This window comes from Armigeres subalbatus, unplaced genomic scaffold (genome assembly GCF_024139115.2).
Source record: "Armigeres subalbatus isolate Guangzhou_Male unplaced genomic scaffold, GZ_Asu_2 Contig1, whole genome shotgun sequence".
NCBI classification, from domain to species: domain Eukaryota; kingdom Metazoa; phylum Arthropoda; class Insecta; order Diptera; family Culicidae; genus Armigeres; species Armigeres subalbatus.
In genome coordinates, this window is record NW_026941736.1 from 21325 (window position 1) to 43877 (window position 22553).

Sequence of the window (22553 nt, forward strand, 5' to 3'; positions counted from 1 at the left end):
TGGCAGATGTTAGGTTCGCCGATTTGAAATGTTTGTCTAGAAATCTTTCTGCTTCTTCTTCTTCATGCAACGTCAAAGTGCTTGAATCTCATTGATTCTTCTTCTTCATACAACAGAATATCGGTGCTACATACTTACCTACAATGCAACAAGTGCCATTATTCATCAAACATAATATTCAATAATTTAAATACGTACCGCATCCGGGGTGATAAGTCCATCGTCAGCAGATCCTTTAAAGCAAGAAGAACATAGCCCCATTGTACAACACAATAGATTATATTTACAGGAGATTAAACAATAAAATATTTACAGCACTTTTAAGGCTACACTTTTACACGCTCTTCTCTGATGCATGGATCAGCTGTTATGTTTTGATACGTCTTTTTTGACAAAAGGATGTCCCGAACCACGGTTTCCAGAAAACAAGGTAGACTCGTATACACGGTTAGAAGAAAATACCTGGTATAATTTTCTGCGTATACACTCTGCAGAGTGCGACTCTGCTCATTTTTGACAACTGGCACCGCAGAACGACCATCTTCCTCCGTCGGTACGGAATAAAGTGCGTGCGAAAAATTATATTTGGCACGAAAAAGTTTGATTGTTTTACGATTAAATTGCCTTAAAATGCTTTCTAGAGCAGCACTTTTGGCCGGTAAGTTGTAAAAATTATGTTTTTTTTTCGACTAACCTTAAATTTAGTGGATTTAAGGCTGAGTGAAAATGATAATCGCGATCTGATGGAAAAGGTTTATGTAATCGTTTGCAGGTTGATTTTGCATGGACACAAGTGATGTATACTTATGTACTTCATTTTATAGAATTCGTAGATAAACCTACCTCATTTGATAGAATTGTTTGATAGATTGTACTATTGACGAAAAAGTTGTATTGTAACACCAAGCAAAAAATAAATAACAGCCATAAAAAATTACAATTACAATAATTCATTAGCCACTTAACCTCTTCCCATTGAATTCCGTTCCAGCCGCCAAGAAACCCATGGGATTGGCCCTGGTACGTGGATCTGCCTCCGCCGCCGACAGCAATCGCCCCGTGCGCGCTGAATACCCTGGTAAGGTACGCTTGGGCTTCCTGCCTGAGGAATGGTTTACCTTCTTCTACAACAAGACCGGTGTCACCGGACCGTACGTTTTTGGGGCCGGATTGTTGACCTATCTGTGCTCCAAGGAAATCTACATCATGGAACACGAGTACTACAACGGCCTATCGTTGGCCATCATGGTTATTTACGCCGTCAAGAAGTTTGGTCCCACGGTGGCTGCCTATTGCGATAAGGAAATCGATGTAAGTATCAACTTCCGAGAAAATTTATAAGAAAAGTCTTTCCAGTTAACCTTGCGAGCAAAGGGGTAGGATTGCCAAACCAGAAATTCGATTTTTGAGTAGGAAACATTCTCGACTCCCTGGGCATGTTGATATTGTGCATCCCCATCCAAGATACATCGATAGTTTGGCGTAAAGCAGGCACAACTCGAAATCTGCAAATTTTCAGGAACATTGTTTCAATTTTTTGTTCTTCCATATTTTGATGATTAGGTATTTCAAATTCCATGGATCTTTCTGCATGTATTGGAACAAATATTTAATTAATGGATTATTTTGCATGTTCCACTTTTTTTAAAATCGATCAATTCGATAAATCGATTTGACGAATCTGAGAGTACACCCACGCAAATGAACGCAGTCAGCAGGTAACAGAAGCCTCCACCTACGTGTTTGATGGTGTTGATTTGCGTGGGCGTGCTCTCATATTCGTTAAAACAACGTTTGAATTTTGTTTACAAAAGCGGATAAATCTTTTCGAAAATTTGGTTTTGAAGTACACAAATGAAATATGTCAGTTAAAACTATCATAAGGGCAGTGACCAAAAATAATTAACGTAAATTGTCAACTTCGAGAGTAATAGTCTGTTCATTCTAAGAGCTACATAACATTATAAATTGTATTTGAACATTGAACGTCATATGCATTATTCACGATAAAAATCAGATGCTTTCGAGCTGTTCAGAAGAGTCGATTCCTCTTTTAAAGAATTCGATTGTACAAAGTTTTACCGAAAGTCTATTTGAATGCTCCATCAAAGAGCTTTTGATAGAAGGCCCGGAGACCCATAGTGTTGTATACCGATCGACAAAAAGTTTAGCTCACTTTTTTTGCACTTACTCTCAACCAATTTACTCGCAACAGGTTGCATTCGACGCAGTATACTGCGCTTAAAAAAGTCTAGCTCTCTTTTTTGCACTTACCCTAAACGGATTCCCTCACAACAGGCTGCATTCGACGCAGTATTCTGCCCCATTGTTTCCTATTGAAAATTGGACAGATCGGACAATGGGTTTGATAGTTATGACCAAAATACTTTTTCTCAGAAAAAAGCGCGTAAAAAAATCTAGCTCACTTTTAATGCACTTACCCTGAACCGATTTCCTCGCAACAGGTTTCATTCGATGCAGAATCTTATCTCATTATTTCCTATTGAAAATTGGCCCAATGGAAGATGGGCTCAGAAGTAATGCCCAAAATACTATTTATTTACCGCACGAGAAAGGCATCATCACCGCTAGGTGGATTAATCTGGGTTTTTAATATAATTCAAAGCATAATACAACAGACATAACACACTCGTCAAATGTCCATCGTTCACTGATTTGCTGGTCAATTAAAATAATCATCAGTTGGCCAATCGATCACTCGTGGCGCGCACATCGTTATTGCTCGAGTTTGACGTTTGCTCATTACCGCCATCTGGTTTGTGATTTGCCCAACTAACTAAAATCAACAGATGTCGTTAGTGTTTAAACGACGATGAATTTGATGAGTAAATGTTCAATGTGTTATGTCTGTTTGTCAATGATAATACTATAAATTGTTCCGTAGAGTATAGTTTATACTATTTCAAAGAAAGCAAATAATTTAAAAAAATTAATTTTATTTTATTCTATGTGATAAATTCAGGCTTGTCATTGTTCACCGTCCATAGTCATAGTCAAGGAATAAAGACTAACATTTGACTTGCAGTATCATTTAATCGTAATAAATAGGCTGCTTTAATTACAAATTCGCGTTGTCAGGACGAGTCCAGTTACGGCCCAAGCTATGTGCGGTATGACTCTTTGTTGAATGAGCCCGATTCGTTACCATGGATAGCGTGAACGATGTTTTCCAGAGAATGACCCTTTATGGATATATAAAAGACAGTCGCGAAGCTCAATGCAGTGAATAGCAGGGTTCGTAATGCTCACTCAATCTTAGGAGGACATGATTTTCCCTCACGAAAGTTTTCGGGGAGAAATTGCTTTTCGGGAAAGAAAAACAGCCTGGAGAGTGATAACAATTTTTCGCTCACTTCGATTCCGCTAAACGTTGGTTTGCTCTTTTTCATTCATATTCGAGTCTTTTCGTGGCATCATCAATGCAAATGGTAATAGCTTATGTGAAAAAAATAACTTAACGCTTTTATACAGATAGCGTGGTGGTGTGGCTAAAATAAGCGCATACCCACAGCTATTATTGTTACTATTCTGGGTTCGAATCCCGGCGCGGCCATACAATTTTTGTAATTGTTGCGATAATTCTCGCGAAAAGTGAGTGAGAGGTAAACTGCCGCTAACCCGCAAGTCGAGGACATTTGTATATGGGCCTCCATATACAGATGTGCTCGACTTGCGGGTTAGCGGCAGTAAAAAGTAATGAAACGAAAAAGGATTTTCATCAAATAGGCTAGATTTTCGTTCATCTTCCAATGCTAATTCTAGATAAAAGATTGATGGGTGAAAGATCCTAGGGTTAAAGATGATCCTCAACATAATCAACGAAACAAGATTTTCCCTTGGCCCGAAAAACGCTTGCTTTGGTCTCTTTGAAACGAAAAGTCAAAACCCTGGTGAATAGATAACCTACGGAATGACCTGTTACCTGTGATTTATTTGTCATATCATAGCGTTATAGTGTACAATCTTCAGGGAACTAAATTGGTACAAATGCTAGCGTTTGGGCCACCGGATCTTGAGGTTCTAAGATCGATCCTCCAGTATATTTTTAATCAATAGTTTTAGCTCTAATTATTTAATTTTGAATTGATCCTAATCTTGATATATTAGTTTTAGTTTATATTGATAAGTTTCTTGAAAAGTAGAACTAGTGTGAGCTCTAGCAAACGTGTCTGCATAAACTATAAAAAGATTGATAAAAGGTGGAGAACATATTGGTCGCGACCAGGCTACTGACATCCTATTGTTTAGCCCATCGCCAGATCGTAGCCAGGATGTCCTGGGCTATAATTTTATATCATACTGCGTTGCAATGATGACAGCGGGCTATGTCTTTTGATGATGATGACACCGCGCTTGTCACCTGCTCGGTCGCGACCATCAAACTAACAACGGTCAGAGCCACTGAAGGTCAAGGAATAAAAAAAAACTTATGGTTACCTGTGGTTTTTGGTCGCGATGTTATGGTTTTTGGGTAGGATATGTGGTTGCTAACGTTGCGTTTGGTGACGACGATCAACAGAAGAAAAAACTAAGCATACCAATGACTGTCATGACCAATACCAAGCATGGATAAATTTGTTACGCGTAATTTTTTTTGAAACAACCCCTATCCTCTTTGCGTTACATACACGGTAAATAAGGGCCCTCCTTAGCCGTGCGGTAAGATGCACGGCTACAAAGCAAGACCATGCTGAGGGTGGCTGGGTTCGATTCCCGGTGCCGGTCTAGGTAATTTTCGGATTGGAAATTGTCTCGACTACCCTGGGCATAAAAGTATCATAGTGTTAGCCTTATGATATACGAATGCAGAAATGGTATCCTGGCTTAGAAACCTCGCAGTTAATAACTGTTGAAGTGCTTAATGAACACTAAGCTGCGAGGCGGCAATGTCCCAGTGTGGGGATGTAATGCCAATGAAGAAGAAGAAGAACACGGTAAATAATCAACACGCTCAATTTAACTCTTTCCTTCCCATGGTAGCTGTAGAGCTCCATCAAATTTTGCACCTTCCAGCATTCATCGAATTATCTCAACAACAAAATGCAGTATTTGGCACGACTTTATGGTGTTATTAGACTGCAAATATAATCAATTTTGTGTAAAAATAGTTAAACTATTGAAAATAATTAAGTAACTATTGATTTAGAATCAAATTTTTTTTTTCGTTTTCCACTAATTTTAGCTGTGCCAAATAGGTAACTTTTGTTCTATAGAATTTTTTTCTATAGCATTTTTTCCATAGGTGATTCCTTCCTGTAGAAATCTTTGAAGAAAGTCGTGGGAAGGAGAGGGTTAACTGTTCTATCTATTGAATGTCCAACTTTACAATCACTATGATTAATAGTCATATTTTGATTTTGGAGTGATGTCACACATTTTGAAAGTGCGTTAAATATAGACAATTCCAAAACATCAACATTATTGTTAAGAAAATTATTTTGAGCTTTTTAGTGGAATGTCTTCACTTGTCATAAGACTAGTTTGTACAATCCCATTTAATTCCACCACTTAATTGTACCTTGACAGATACGTATTTCGACCTCAACAGTAAGGTCGTCTTCAGGGTTTCGTACTTGACTACGTACAATCAAAATATTGTGCACATCAAATGGAAGTGCTGGTCTTTGAATTTGAAAAGTTCAGCTATTAATGTTGATTGGATTCTAAAGTAGTGCAAATTCAAATGCAAAACAATTCTCATTGACGTGCATATTTTTTACCGAGTAATATTTGAACAGGCCTTATGCAACGTACACACCAGTCAAGCAGTTTGGCGAACATTGACTCCGCCCCCACGAAAAACCTTCGGTCGCTGCTTTGTTTGAACGTGTGTGAAGTTGTTCGAATAACCATTTGACAGTTGGCGGCTCGGTTGGAAAAAAATAAAACGGTTTGATTTTGGTTTTGAGTTGTCGGGGGCGGAGTCAAGGTTCGCCGAACATGTTTGAGCATTTGTAGTGAAGTTGCACAAACCCCCATATATTTTTTGATAGTTGGTGCTCAAGTTGGCGCTTCGGTCGTTTGTGTGTGATATTGTTGGCCGAATAAATTGACTGTTCGTGCCGCTGTTGGTAAAACTTGATGGATGTTTGAACAAACGAGAGGTGGAGTCAATGTTGGTCGAACTGCTTGACCGTGTATACGATCCATTATGTTACGTACACACCAGTCAAGCAGTTTGACGAACATTGACTCCGCCCCCCAAGAAAACTTGTGTGAAGTTGTTCGAACAACCATTTGACAGTTGGCGGCTCGGTTGGAAAAAAATAAAACGGTTTGATTTGGGTTTGAGTTGTCGGGGCGGAGTCAAGGTTCGCCGAACATGTTTGAGCATTTGTAGTGAAGTTGCACAAATCCCCATATATTTTTTGATGGTTGGGGCTTCGGTCGTTAGTGTGTGATATTGTTGGTCGAATAAATTGATTGTTCGTGCCGCTGTTGGTAAAACTTGTTAGATGTTTGAATAAACGAGAGGTGGAGTCAATGTTGGTCAAACTGCTTGACCGTGTGTACGTTCCATTAAGGATAAGTGCCAAAAATAGTGAGTTTTTGCGCACATTCATACACACCAGAGTCTATTATATAAAGTTGCGCAAAGAGAATCTTCTTACCCTCATTTTAAATGATGCTATTGTTATTATGTTGGCAACTTTCATTTTTGTTCAACCCTTCAAGTGACTTCACGGGAGTGTTCACTTCTAAAGCTTCTTCTAAATTCGATAACCATTGTAGTGACCATAATAGTTTTAAATCATCATTAGGATTACGAACAATCAGTTGATGCACACCATAAATAAACAAAGAAACCAAGTCACCCACAGAGTGCAAACACGTGAGTTTCTTGTTGCTACTTTATTGGGGTGTGCATTGAAGTTTTTTGAAGCTGTTCCTAGAACAAATCTAATACTTGTTTACTTTGCTCGATAGGTAGACGGTTTTACAGTCCAATAGGTAGATTTGGCTTCACTCTTTGCGCAACTCTATATAAAATATACTCTGATACACACATACACATAGACTATCAGTTTGTCGAGCTTAGTCGATTGGTATATAACACTTTGGGTCTCCAGGCCTCCAATGAGAAGTGTTTTTGAAACAACCATTATTTGATAGTTTGGAATGTAACCTAACTTTTGGTGAAGCAAAACTGAGTTACCTTGAAGTTAAATATCACCTACGCCGCTTCGAACACGGCGTATGCGGTCACCTGCTACCACGGCATGCTGCTCAAGACAGAACCGCTCCAACCATGCACTTGAATAACATGACCGTTATTTGATTGACACTTGGCTTCATTACAATCTCGGTCCCGATTTGTTTTAAATATTGGAGTTACTAACTTTTGGCACTCACTTGCCATCTTGCCTTAATTGCTTACTACATGGCTTTGTCAATTTCGTTATTTTATTGTATTTTTTTCAATCTCAATTATTACCATCTCATACTTGCAGAGAATCGAAGATGAATGGAACGCCAGTCGCAACGAAAATATTCAAACACTGCAACAAGCCATGGAAGACGAAAAGAAAGAGCAGTGGCGCGCCGAGGGTCAAACGTTACTGATGCAGGCTAAGAAGGAAAACGTTGCGCTTCAGCTGGAGGCTGCCTACCGTGAACGCGCAATGACTGTTTATCGTGAAGTCAAGAAGCGTCTCGATTACCAAGTTGAACGCCAAAATGTGGATCGTCGCATCTCTCAGAAGCACATGGTTGATTGGATCGTTCAAAACGTTGTGAAGTCGATCACCCCGGAACAGGAGAAAGAAACCTTGAGCCGGTGCATCGCCGATTTGGGAGCTATTGCATCCCGCGCCAAGTAAATGGAATGTTAACCATGAGCCATTATTCGAATTGTAGAACGAAGGCAGTACATAATCGTTTTAGAATTCTTGGCGGATAACAATGAGGTAACTAATAAACTGAATACATTTGTCGAGTTAGTGCAAACATCGAAAGGATAATTTCACTTAGATGACCAACGCCATATTCTAGATTGAATCATAATCATGTTATCAAAAACCCAGATTAATCCACCTACAGTGAGATTTTGACCCTTCCTTAGTTATAAGGAAATTTTTTCCAGACTCCAGTATTTAAAACGAGATAAAACTACTCAGCTTCCCACGGCGATTTACCGTGAAAGTGACAAAATAATTGCCTACCCAAAGGCGGATGTCATGGGTTGAGTGACAACTCAACGAATGATAACGTACTGTACTTCATGCTGCCTATCAATAAGGCGCTCGTCGGATTGAATAACTATTGTGACATGGTTAGCAACTATCGTAACGCTGGTTGCATATATTGTACTCGTATTTTCCAGAGACCTCGATATTAATTAATCCAGAACTAACTAAATCAGTCATTGATCTGAGCGAAACTCAATAGCGTTCAATAATAACATATATTTCGCCTTATGAATGCCTAATTTGGTAAAACTAAACTTGTTCAATACCTTAAAAATGAGCGAGAATTTGCGCACATACGCACACATACATGCATACAAGTGATCTATTAGTGTCTCAAAACATGCTCACATTTGCTATCTAGCTTCCACTGAAGAAATTTTTGAAATCCCTTTCAATTTTTACGTTTTTGCTTTTCTGAGAAGATTTTTTTGTACATGCTCCTATATGTTCCTCAATTAAAATCATTTGTTTCTTTGAAACAAATCAGAAAAATAGGCATAATTCCATGTTATATCATTTGTTATAATTATATTTTCAATGGCAAAGTGAATTTGTTTAAAATACCATACATTTTATTAATTAATTCACGAGATTTCTTGATAGATTAATACGTAACACACCTGCGTAACGCATACAAAGTGAAATTATAGACACTTCCGAAGGAAGGGTCAAAACATATATATATATATATATATATATATATATATATATATATCATTCCGTGCCGATAGTTCGAACGAGCCAGACGTGTGTGCTGTGTCTCATCGCGGATTGTGTTCGGTAGCGAAAAGGCTATTGTGTGGTGCGCTCCTACCTACGGATCCAAGGCGATCACTGTCGGCGAGTGAAGTAGCTGCTTCTGGCGACGCCAGTGAAGCAGGCTATTGTTACTGCTGCTACCTACAGCAGCAGGGGCAGATAAGTGGCAAAACTTTTTATTGTTCTCCCTTCTGTTTGATACAGAGTGGGACTGCTTAGAATTATTCGAATTAGTTTTTTTATTTTTTTTTTCTAATTTGCTATTAGTTTTAAGTTAGTATAAGCAAAATTATCCTTCCACCTTGCGGGGTGAGAATGGAGGCGGAGACTGGAGAAGGCAATGTGCCTGCTAAAGATGGAGGGCGCACTCGATTGTACCATGCGGCTTCGCCTGGGCCTTGGGTTGTTTACTTTCGGCAGAAAGTAAAAAGCCTAGATTTTCTCGGAATTAAACGAGATTTGACCCGTCGTTTTCCGAAGCTTGATTTTAGCCAGATCAACAGGAACAAACTACGCATCACCGCACCTACATACCAGGTGGCGAATGAAATTGCTGGCGACAGGGCGTACAATGTTGAATATATGGTTTATGTCCCCTCGCGGGAGGTCGAAATTGAAGGTGTGATCAACGCAGCGAGCCTGACTTGCAAGGATGTACTTGCGGGAAAAGGCCGCCTAAAGAATGCAATGGAGTCTACCGTGGATATTCTGGACTGCAAGGAATTGCATTCAACAGCCACGGTAGATGGAAAGAAGGTATATTCCAAGTCAGGTTCGCTTCGGTTGACGTTCGCCGGTTCGATGCTCCCAAAATATGTTGATATTGAAAACATGCTATTTCCGGTGCGTCTTTTTGTGCCAAGGGTATTTAATTGTACCAATTGCAAACAACTTGGTCACACTGCCGAGTTTTGTGACAACAAACCACGTTGTGGCAAATGTTCTGAAAGGCATCGGGAGGAGTCCTGCCAGCAACAGGCAACAAAATGTGCTTATTGTGGTTTGAATCCTCCCCATGGTTTGCAGGAATGCCCGGTGTACAAAAGCGCACCCAAAAAGTGAAGCGCTCGTTGGTACAGCGCTCCAAGCAGTCGTATGCGGAAATGGTTAAGTCGCAAGACACATCCGCCACAGCCACTGCATCGACTGCTATTTCAGCCACCGTTCGTGTAAGTGATTATTATGATTCCATATCCATTGATGAATTGGACTCTGACGCAGCCGATATGGATGATCCTGCGGAGGTACACGTGCCCGAAAAGAGGAAGCAACCGTCTTCCCCGGGATCGCGCCGCAAGAGAACAAAATCATCCATAAAAGCTTGGCAAAATCTGAAGGTAATGGGGCTTATTTGAAATCCCGAAGCAACCTGTCCCTACTGCTTCTTTTGATCCTAGTTGCAGTGAGGCATTCCCGCCATTGTTAAAATCCGATGTTTCGAAGAAACATCCGGCTAGGAAGAATCAACGAAAGAAAAAAGTAATTCGCACTTCTAGTAAAAGTATTCCGTCCAAGCGAGGATTGATCTTCTTTAAGGACCTTGTGGACCTTTTTTTGAATTTATTCAATATTCCGAATTCATTGAGGCCTATCATTGACATTTTTATACCAACAGTGGAAAGTTATCTGAAGCAATTGACTGTTTCATGGCTTCTTGCAGGAATTGTATCTTTCGATGGATAATACGGCCAATACCCAAGATACAATCACTGTGCTGCAGTGGAACTGTCATAGTCTGAAAAATAAATTAGACGTGTTCAAGTTTTTGATTCGCAATTCCGATTGCGATATATTTGCACTCTGTGAAACATGGCTTTCTTCTGAAGATGAAATCAACTTCCACGATTTTAATATTATTCGCCAAGATCGGAATGATCATTATGGTGGCGTTCTTTTGGGGATCAAAAAATGCTACTCCTTCTACAAAATTCCCATTCCGACTGTTCCCGGCTTAGAAATCGTCGCATGCCAAGTAAATGTGAAGAATAAAGATCTTTGCATAGCTTCAGTGTACATTCCTCCAAATGCCTCTATTAATCGTCGACATTTTTGGAGCGCAGTCTCCCTTCTATCATCTCCAGTATTGATATTGGGTGATATGAACGCACATGGTATTGGATGGGGCGAAACGTATGACGATTATAGAGCGCCTATTTTCTATGATTTGTGTGACGATTTCAATTTGAATATTTTGAACACTGGTGAAGTAACTCGAATAGGACCAAATGGTCAACAAAGCCGTATTGATCTGTCTTTATGTTCAAATTCACTATCATTAGATTGCACGTGGAAGGTAATTCAAGATCCCCATGGTAGTGACCATATGCCGATAGTCACCACAATTAAGAGTGGCTATCAACAATCTGAGCCAGTTAATGTTCCTTTCGATCTCACGAAGAACATTGACTGGCAAAAATTTGCATCGGCGGGAAAATTGGTATTGACTCAACTGATACTCTTCCACCTTTGGATGAATATCGATTCCTTATTGAGTTGATTCAAAAAAGCGCACTAGAAGCTCAGAAACGACGCGTTCCAAGTACATCTGTCATCAGAAGACCAACCACTCCTGGATGGGATGATGAATGTACTAAGTTGTATTCTGAGAAATCTTATGTTTCAAGGCCTTCCGTAAACACGGAAGGTCCGAGCTTTGAAGAGTATTTGAGGCTCGAAAGAAAACTCAAAAATCTTCTCAAGACAAAAAAACGTAGCTACTGGCGACGTTTTGTCGAGGGACTATCACGAGAAACCTCAATGACAACACTTTGGAAAACGGCTCGCAACATGCGGAACCGCATTTCCACCAACGAGAGTGAAGAATACTCCAATCGATGGATATTCAACTTCGCAAAAAAGGTCTGCCCAGATTCCGTACCAGCAGAACCGCTATTTCGAGAATCAGTCACTGATCCCGGTTCTTTGGGTGGACCATTCACAATGCTGGAACTTTCTCTGTCTCTTCTTTCATCGAATAACTCTGCTCCGGAATGCGATAACATCAAATTCAATCTTCTTAAAAACCTCCCAGATATCGCTAAAAGACGATTACTTGACCTGTACAACTGTTTCATGGAGTACAACATTGTGCCACCTGAATGGCGACAGGTCAAAGTAATAGCTATTCAAAAGCCTGGGAAACCAGCGTCTAATCACAATTCATACCGACCGATTGCCATGCTATCATGCATGAGAAAATTATTGGAGAAAATGATCCTTTCAAGAGTCGACCATTGCATTGGGTCGAAGAAAATGCATTGCTTTCAAATACTCAGTTTGGATTTCGAAAAGGGAAAGGAACAAACGATTGTCTAGCGTTGCTTTCTTCAGATATACAACTGGCCTTTGCGCACAAGGAGCAATTGGCTGCAGTATTCTTGGATATTAAGGGCGCTTTTGATTCAGTTTCCATAGAAGTACTGTCAGACAATCTGCACAGTAATGGATTACCCGTTATTTTGAATAATTTCTTGTATAATTTGTTGTCAGAAAAACAAATGAACTTCACACTCGGCACTCTGACAACTTCCAGAAATAGCTACATGGGCCTTCCCCAAGGATCATGTTTAAGTCCCTTGCTTTATAATTTCTATGTTAAAGATATTGACAATTGTTTGGAAGGACAATGCACGCTCAGACAACTTGCAGATGATGCCGTGGTCTCTCTAAGAGGTCCATGTGCAGCTGTCTTGCAAGGACCATTGCAAAGTAACCTAGATAATCTGACTGTTTGGGCCAGACATCTAGGGATCGAGTTTTCACCGCAAAAAACTCAGTTGGTTGTGTTTACTAGGAAGCGGTACCCAGCTCAACTGAAACTAAAACTGTTGAATGATGACATCAACCAATCTTTATCTTCTAAATACCTTGGGGTCGTGTTTGATTCTAAATGTACTTGGAAACTCCATTTTGAGTATTTGATACAAAAATGCCGGAAAAGGATCAATTTTCTACGTTCTATCTCCGGAACCTGGTGGGGTGCTCACCCGGAAGACCTCATCAAACTCTATAGAACGACTATTCTCTCTGTTTTAGAGTATGGCTCTTTCTGCTTCCTCTCAGCAGCTGATTGCCACCTGATCAAATTGGAACGAATTCAGTATCGTTGTTTGCGTATTGCCCTTGGCTGCATGCATTCGACGCATAACATGAGCCTGGAGGTGCTTGCTGGAGTCACTCCTTTAAAGCACCGTTACTGGGAGCTCTCACTTAGAATACTTGTCAAATGTGGAACAAGTAACACACTTGTCTTAGATAACTTCGATAAAATGCTTGAACTGAGTTGTCGTTCAAGATTCCTTAGAGTCTATCTCAACTACATTTCTTCAGATCTTTGTCTTCCGTGTTATAATCCACCTCGAGTTCACTTCACCAACGACAGTTCCTCAATTGAATACGATCTGTCCATGAAATACGCTATTCAAGGAATACCAGATCATCTTCGACAAATATCTATTCCCTCACTTTTTTCTGAAAAATATGAACATGTCAATTGCAACAACAGATATTTCACTGATGGTTCTCGCATTAACGGATCCACTGGCTTCGGTGTTTTCAATGTAACTTCAACTGATATGACCGAGAAAGGCTTTAAAAGGAAACGAAACCGAAGCGGACAAGAAAACTATCAAGAAGGAAAACTATAAGTACCGGAGTTGAATCACTTGGTATTTCGGAGCTGGTCTTCAAATTACGTCCAACACGTTTGATGTCTGGATAACGAAAGAGGCCGACAAACGCCGAGCTGTTTATTCGACGATATTTGACATATCGAGTGCTATAACTTTATAGCACATACACGTTTAATAATGAAATACCCAAATTGGGATACATATTAATCCTCCCCCTTTTGGGAGTTATTCGATCATATTTCACACTTTAAGTTATAGTTTACAAGATATTAACAATTAAGAACAAATTCAATTTGATTCAAAAATATTGAAATTCACTTTTGCAATTACTTCTTCGCGTTCTCTTCGAACGCCTCGGCAGGCCATCGAGCGCCAAATTTGCAACGGACTTCCGTTTTCGATTCGGCTTAAACACTTTAGAGACGATACCGCGCAACTCGCACTCCGGAAAACCCGGAAAGGCTCCTCGCCCGGCTCTTCTCCGTGGATGGTTTCTTGCAGAGGTGGTGGTGATGGACCAGGGTTATCGACAGTTCGATCGACATGCACCACCATCCTTCGTCGCATCCGGCCGCCCGCATCGTCGATGATCTTAACTTGACTTCGGTGCGCCGTGGTCGTAAGTCCGTTTCCAATTGTAATCTGTAGGATATTTTTACAAACTCGTTTTAGAAAATATGCCTTTAGCCATTTAGCCTGATGGTGAGGGTTGCTGTTCTTGTACCATAATGCGTCACCCGCCATCAGACTATCAAAAGGATCTTTAGTAGGTTCTTTTCTAATATCATTATTAGATCCGGTGGAAGTTTCATCATTACGCTTATAATTAGTTAATGGTACTTTTTTATTAGTGTGTCGCTTAGGATTAATCAAATCGATTAACAATTTAGGGGTATAGCTTAAAACTTTTTCGGAAGGAAAATAACCATCCATCGTCATATTATTTCTAAAATTGATTAAAAACAGGCTAATCAGATCCTCCAATTCCACGCTCAAATATTCTGGGTCAAGTAGGAACTTTTTTAATACATCTTTTACTGTACGAACTAGTCTCTCCGCCTGGCCATTACTAGCAGGATTGTATGGAGGACTGTTCAGGACCCGTATTCCTTGCCTCTCAAGAAAGTTTTTAAAATCATTCGAATTAAATGGAGGACCATTATCGGACACTAAGGTATCTGGAAACCCAAATCTAGCAAAATATGCTAGCAATACTTTTATAACTTGTTTACACGTTGTTCCATTTTTCATCCACTCAACTTCCACCCATTTTGAAAAGCTATCAACGATCAATAAGAAAACGTGATGCTTGAAGTAGAAAAAATCTATGTGTACTCTACCAAAAGGTCTTGTGGAAGGAATCCATTTTGTGTCTATCTTCTGTTTTGGATGCACTGCCATTCCAGCGCAAGCATCACATGCACTAACAAACTTTTCTATATCAGCATTTATTCCGTACCAGTACACCGAGCGTCTTGCCAGCTGCTTCATTTTTACGACTCCACCGTGGTTGGCATGCAGCAATTTCAAAACTTCATTTTGCAATTGCTTTGGTATTATTACTCTATCTTGATACAGTAAACAATCGTCTACCACTTCCAATTCATGCTGATTAGCAAAAATATTCATGAATCGTTTTCAATCCGTTTGGGCCAACCATGGCGCAAGAAACTCAATATTTCTTGTAGAAATGCATCAGTTTTTGTATGCTTGGCAATAACAGTAAAATCAATTGGACAAACTTTGCTAAAGTTAATGCTTTTGATGCAATCCAAATCAAGCTCTTTGGGACCGACTGCTCCAATGGGAATCGCGAACAAAAATCAGCATTACCCATTTTGCAGACGGCCTGTACTGGATATCGAAATCATATATCGACAACTCAAGTATATAACGTTGAAGTCTTGTCACAAGTATCGCATGTTTTCCTTCTTTTCCGAATATTCCAACTAGTGGTTTATGATCAGTAAATACCGTAAACTTTTGTCCATATAAATACTTATGAAATTTTTTTATTGTGCATACTAGTGCCAGCGCTTCTAAATGAAGGATCGGATATTTCTTCTGAGCAGAGTTCAACGAAAACGATGTAAAACAAATGGGTTTCTCTACCCCTCCAAAAGAATGCGCAATAACTCCGCCAAGACCATAGCCAGAAGCATCAGAGACTACAACGATTGGTTTTCTGGGATCATAAAATTCGAGAAAATTAGTTTCAAGAAGTAAGTTCTTTGAGTTTTTAAAAGCCTTGTCGCAATCATCATTCCACACAAATTTTACATCCTTCTTCAACAAGTTATACAAGCAATATAACTTGGAAGACAAACCGGGAATGAATCTGTTATAATAGTTAACTAAACCCAAAAATGACTTCAACTCAGTCACATTTTTAGGCGTTTTAGCATTTTTAATTGTGTCTATCTTACTAGCACACGGCGACAAACCTTTTTCGCTAATAATATGTCCCAAATATTCCAACATTTTCACAAAAAATTTGCATTTGTCCCAATTAACCTTTATATTTGCTTTGGACAATCTATCCAAAACCATAAAAAGCTTCCGTTGGCAGTCTTCCATGTCAACTCCAGCTATGAGAACATCATCCAAATAGACGTAAACTTTCTCAATTCCCTGCAACACCTGTTCCATTATCTGTTGGAAAATAGCTGCACTAGAGGAAGCCCCCTGTGGCAGCCTATTGTAAGTAAAAAGACCTTTTATAGTGTTAATTACCATGAATTTTCTTGAACGCTTTGTCAATGACAACTGAGTGTATGCTCCCTCTAAATCAAGAGCACAGAAAACAGTACACCCTGCCAAACCAGCAAAAAGATCTTGAGCAACAGGTAATGGGTAAGTATTAGGGATAATGAGTTTGTTTATTGACACTTTGCAGTCAATTACTAAACGAATGTCGTCATTCTTTTTCCTAACAACTATAACAGGAGATGCCCATTCACTTGTTTGAATCGGAGTTATAACATTCTGTTTTTCTAACCTGTTCAAGTATTCTAAAACTTTATCCCTCAATCTGTAGGGAACGTCATAAGCTTTCCTAAAAATAGGTGTGTCCGTTTTTAAAACCAATTCGGCTTCATATCCTTTAATGGGAGTCGAAAAATCCTTAACGAAAACATCAGAAAATTTAGTTCTAACATAATTCATCACGTCGTTGCTTTTGTTGTCAATTAATTTGTTTATCGTAACTTGTTTACCAAAATAATTTCGCCAGTCGGGAAAGAAAACATCCAACCAGGTTCTCCCTAATAAAGGAATAAAATCATGATCACAATCTAAAACCAGAAGCTTCAGTTTTGCCTTCATATTCCGAAAAGCAACCGAAACAATAACTTCACCAGCAATTTTCAATCTGGAACCGTTTACCACAATTAAATTTTTGAAACTTTTCTCAAGGGGAATATCGAATTTAGCCAAAAATAGCTTCTTCCCAATCACGGAAACAGCGGAGCCACTATCAATCTCCATCTGCACAGTGCTACCTTGAATAGTTAGTTCTAGTAAACATGGATGACTTATATTATTAATGGACAAAACATGCATGCACTGTAATTCACCTTTATCTGAATCATCACTTTTGTCATCCCATGACATACGATTCATCATACTGGACAATTTGTTATCCGTGCTTGTACCAGGCTCCTCCATGTTGACATTATTGACCGGGTCTCTCTTATATTGTTTCAGTTTGAAACATTTCCTTTTGACGTGTCCACGCACTCCACAATAATGGCACACTCTTTGATCGATGACAATCCGCTTATCATTCTTGGACTCCGCCGGTCGAATATCAGCATCCTGGTATCTTTTCCGTTGCTCCTGGAACCGCCCCTGTCTAGACTGCCTGGATTGCGAAGAATGGTTTCTACGATCATCGTACCTGTGGGATGTGGCGCTGCGCTGAATACCTCTTGCAGGAGAAACGGACGGAGGATTGAAACCTAACCGACTTTTGACTGGTCCACGACCCTGAGCTAGATCCTTAATACGCTGCAAGAGTGCTCCTCGCCCTCCAACTATAGAGGCAATTTGTCCTGTAGAACTGTCCTGTGTCAAAACCCTCGCATTGGAAGTAGCCATTTCCCATGTTGTCACAATCCTCTCGACCTGAGTCAGATTCAACTTCTCACTATCCTCTGACAATAGCTTCTGCCTTAAATTGTCATCCGACAAGCCTATCAAAATTCGATCCAGTATGCGGTCCTGCTTGTCATCTTTGAAATTGCAATACTCCGCCTGAAGTTTTAGCGAGAACAGGAAGTCACTAGCTGTTTCACCAGGTTGCTGTACCCGGGACCCGAATTTGAAACGCTGGATCAAAGCAGAATCCGTTTTGTCCAGCTTTTGCTTCAACTTCGCGATCAACTCGTCAAAGGGTGCTGCATCCAGCAACTGTTCATTTAGGTACAAGCTCTGAGCTACTTCGAAAAGAAAATCGCCTCCTAAGAGAAACATTTGATCCTTCCTGTCTGCTTCCGCTACTTTGTTAACGCGAAAATGGTATCCTAGTCGCGTAAACCAGGAAGCAAATGATTGTCCTTTGCGGTACGGATCAATATTCGGAGCTACGTAAGACATCGTTTCTATAATTTGTTTAAATTAATTAAAAAAATTCAGTTGAGGCAAGTATTTAAACCAAAATAAAAATCGAAATAAATTGCAAAATATCAACGCAAAAATGGCTTGCTCCAAAAAATTGATCTAAATTCTCCAATTTGTTGTACACACTTTTCACAAAATAGATTGAAAGTCAATTACATCCATGTTACTTCACCAAAAAAGCGATAAAAAAATTACAAAAAGGAAAAATAAAAATCGTCAAAAAACTATTCAAATGTACACAAGGCACATCCGCCAATTATGCGGTAAACGATCTTTTGTTCAGTATTAACACATAATGTACCTTTTCATGAACCAAACAATTCACACAATACAATATCATAAAGCACTTTTGAAATAATGATCAATCAATGAAAGAAAAAAAACTAATGACTTACCGATTAAGAATGAACTTGTTACCGAAGCGTGGCAACGCTACCAGACCCTTCGACGGATACACACTCCAAAAAGAGGAAGGAAAAATCGTCTGGTCCTCCGGCTGCTCGTCGCCGATATTGTTGTCGCAATCGTAACGGCCAGTCAGCAACAGTCCACCGCCACACGGAGCAGTTCCACACGAAACGAATTATTCAGCTGCTCTCGAATAGGAACGTAATCGCCTACCGCGATCGGATTGCTAAAACCGTCAGCGCAACGGATACGGAACGGTCAAACAGCTGCCAAAACGGGCTTCGATGCCGAATCGCCGGACAGTCGCCGTCGGGGAAACGATCCCGTTCAGCACCGACCTTTAGTTACTGTTGCCGTACAGAATGGCGCCTCCACCCGAGGCAAATTTTCCTTTTCTTTTTGCTTGTTCGTATGGCAAAGAATCGCGCCTCCGCCCGAGGCAAATGTTATCCGGGAATTTCACACCGACAAAACTCACTTTTCACACGCGAATTCTTCTGCTAATTTTTTCCTCGTCGCCAAATGATATGACCGAGAAAGGCTTTAAAAGGAAACGAAACCGAAGCGGACAAGAAAACTATCAAGAAGGAAAACTATAAGTACCGGAGTTGAATCACTTGGTATTTCGGAGCTGGTCTTCAAATTACGTCCAACACGTTTGATGTCTGGATAACGAAAGAGGCCGACAAACGCCGAGCTGTTTATTCGACGATATTTGACATATCGAGTGCTATAACTTTATAGCACATACACGTTTAATAATGAAATACCCAAATTGGGATACATATTACAACCACGTTCCGAAAACTTCAGGAACCGTGCTCGGTTTATGTTGCTGAGCTGGCAGCAATTAACTTCGCTTTGGGGATAATTTCCAATCAGCCCGTAGACCATTATTTCATCTTCTCGGATAGTCTTAGTTCTATCGAGGCACTCCGGTCGATGAAACCTGTTAAGCACGCATCTTACTTTCTTACAAACATAAGAGAGCAGATGCGTGTTTTGGTCGAAAGATCATTCAAGATTACCTTTGTTTGGGTCCCATCTCACTGCTCAATCTACGGCAATGAGAAGGCAGACTCGCTGGCAAAGGTGGGCGCACAGGAAGGTGAAGTTTATGATAGACAATACTCGAGCAACGAGTTTTTCCCATTAGTCCGTCAGAGTACTCTTCAAAGTTGGCAAAGAAATTGGTCACACAACGAACTTGGACGGTGGCTATTTTCCATAGTTCCAAAAGTTTCTGGGCGAGCGTGGTTCAGAGGTGAGGACTTAAGTCGAGGCTTCATTCGCGTGATGTCGAGACTTATGTCTAATCACTATTCACTAAACGCACATCTGTACAGAATAAACCTTGTCGATAGCAACTTATGTAGGTGCGGAGCCGGTTATGATGACATCGATCACGTAGTAGAGAGCAATTATTGGATACCCTTGTGGCCCGAGGTAAACAACCCTTCAGGGAAGTTCGCGGTGTTTTGGGAGATCGTGATGTTGTCTATATGCAGGCCATTTATAGTTTTCTTTGTGCTTCTGACATCAAAATCTAACATTTTGTTTTTTTTTCTTTCTTTAAAGTTTTTTTTTTGTTCTGTCTCTGCCTTTTTGTTCCGTAGAGCTCCATAGCTCTTGCCATCCGGAAGATGCTCCCAGTCGAACCATTCCTCGAGCACGACGACACGCCACATCGTCACTGACGCCAAATGCCCGGATGAGAAGCTGAAATTTCCTGATCCCAAATCCTAAGCCCCGTCCATCCTTAAACATTGTAAACTAACCTCGAGTCACCACGAGTACGCTGGCTTCTACCCCCCTCTTACTAACCGTATAATAAAATGATATTGATTGTATATATCACAAAGAACAATGGCTCCGTAAAGTGTTATACACGCCTGAGCCTACCAAATAAACGAAATTGGAAAAAAAAACCCTGATTAATCCACCTGGCGGTGATGATGCCTTTCTCGCTCGTTCAAAAGGGTTGACAAACATATTAGAAAAGTCTTATATAACACTAAAAAGGGCTTATTTTTCACATTTGTGTATGGCAGCTTTACTTTGTACCGTTAAATGCACAAAAACGATCCATAAAAAAAAAATGAAAAACGATCCATAAATAACATCTGAATGTTCCATAAAACGCTACCTTAAATCCAAAAAATAATTCAGGCGTATCCATAAAGATTAATTTTAAGATCCATAACTAAGCTAAAAAATAAACCAAATAATTGAAAAATAAGTATGTACCTTCAAATATGATCAAGAAAAACAATATCATTCCTGCTACATATTTTCCCATCATCCATTTGGAAAATGATCCATAGAAAACTACATTTTGATCCATAAAAATACAATTTTGCGCGTGATTATGATCCATAACTTCGGTAATATGATCCATAGTTTTAGATATATGATCCATAATATTGGTCATTTGACATACTTTCGAGTGTTTCTTGTTTTGAAATCAGAATCCAGCTTAGGCTTCTGGCTCCCAATCAATAAGATAGCCTTTTTACAATTAGTATGATTCTTCATATAGATAAGAATTCATTTTTTGCTGATGAGCAGTTCCGTTTTTGTCATTGACATTCAACCACTTTTCAACTAAGATTTACGAATTTGATCCGACTTAATAAAATCTAAAGAGAATTCTACTACAGTTGCTTTTCTTCATATGGAGAGCATTTCGGAGTGATTAGCCGAAGGTTTTATTAAAATTGATTCATATTAATTTGTTTGTGTATATATTATAATGAACTGATCTAAAATTATTTATCAGATCACTCTGTACAGGTAAACTATCCCTGTACAAAATCTGATAGATTACTCGTGACAGAGCTGGTCTAATACTTTATAATACTGATTGCATACCTGATATTATTCTATCAGGAAATCAAAAATCGTTGATTGCCTTAGAGTAATTTGTTATGGATTATAGCAAGGATGTTTTCGATCATTTAGTAATATAGGTTCGATAATTTAGTAGTTTGTCAATAACTCATTCCAGAGGTTAAATGTCGAAAAATATCCGCACCAGAAGTCCACCATAAAACACGTTTTAAAATTTAACTTCTGGTATGAGTAATCGACAAACTAAATGATCGAACTTAGATTACTACATGATCCAAAACATGCTTGGATTGTTGAAAAGTTTGGACACATTTTCCATTGACTTGCCAAAAAAAAAAACCACACCGAAGGTATACAAGCGAAAAGGTACGAATATAGTAAGTAGTTATAGAAAATCAAAACCATCTACTAAAATAAATTGTTTTATTTACAAACTAATTAGACCAGCCATGTTTACATATACTGTGCCAATATGAATTATTTGCTGAAACGCCCGGAAGAATGCATTACAGAGGATTCAAAATAAATGTTGAAATTGATTCTGAAGTTGCTTCCCTGCACACCTGCTATACAAGTAAAAGTAAAAAGATGATTTAAATATGCCACGGAACCTAAAAACACAGCTCCAGGTTCGTTGTCGCACGAATGCACAAGCCGATGATAAGTGCAAATTGCATATAACCTGTTATACTTCGATCACCACTCAACCAAGAAGTAAAGATAGCTGAGGGGCAACATTCTAGGCTCTCACTCAGAGAGTTTGTGTTCGATGCTCGTTCGGTTCACATTTTATTCACAAAAACATATTTATAAACAATTTTTATTTTCTAAAACTCAATACCAAATTTTTGGAACGACTTCTCTGCGATTGTAAACAAAGTTAAAAACATCGATTCGTCAAATCTGAGAGGTGAGAGCACTCCCACGCAATCCAGCACCACTAACAGGTAGCCGAAGTATTTACCTATATGTTAGACTACATATCTACACATGTCTTTTAATCGAAATAATTAGACTTTCATGTTGCCAATCTAAAAGAAAATTAAATTTCAAATCCGAAAAATCTAACTATTTT

At 39.4% G+C, this 22553-nt stretch overlaps 2 protein-coding genes across 3 annotated transcripts; one reads left to right on the forward strand and one right to left on the reverse strand.

The window, feature by feature from the left end:
- The first annotated feature begins 498 nt into the window (after nt 1-498).
- On the forward strand, nt 499-7968 carry LOC134202086 (ATP synthase subunit b, mitochondrial-like). The gene is made up of 3 exons (XM_062677169.1): nt 499-658; nt 992-1311; nt 7473-7968. The coding sequence occupies exons 1-3, from the start codon at nt 631-633 to the stop codon at nt 7839-7841; spliced, it is 717 nt and encodes a 238-aa protein (XP_062533153.1). The 5' UTR covers nt 499-630; the 3' UTR covers nt 7842-7968.
- Nucleotides 7969-14061: 6093 nt separating this feature from the next.
- LOC134202085 (uncharacterized) lies at nt 14062-19413 on the reverse strand. Of its 2 annotated transcripts, XM_062677168.1 has the most exons (3): nt 18616-19413; nt 17176-18201; nt 14062-14242 (listed from the first exon to the last, which is right to left on the reverse strand). In XM_062677168.1, the coding sequence occupies exons 2-3, from the start codon at nt 18194-18196 to the stop codon at nt 14193-14195; spliced, it is 1071 nt and encodes a 356-aa protein (XP_062533152.1). In that variant the 5' UTR covers nt 18197-18201; nt 18616-19413; the 3' UTR covers nt 14062-14192. The 2 variants fall into 2 exon arrangements, 1 of the variants encoding a protein (XP_062533152.1); XR_009977134.1 differs by lacking the exon at nt 17176-18201.
- Between the last annotated feature and the right edge of the window lie 3140 nt (nt 19414-22553).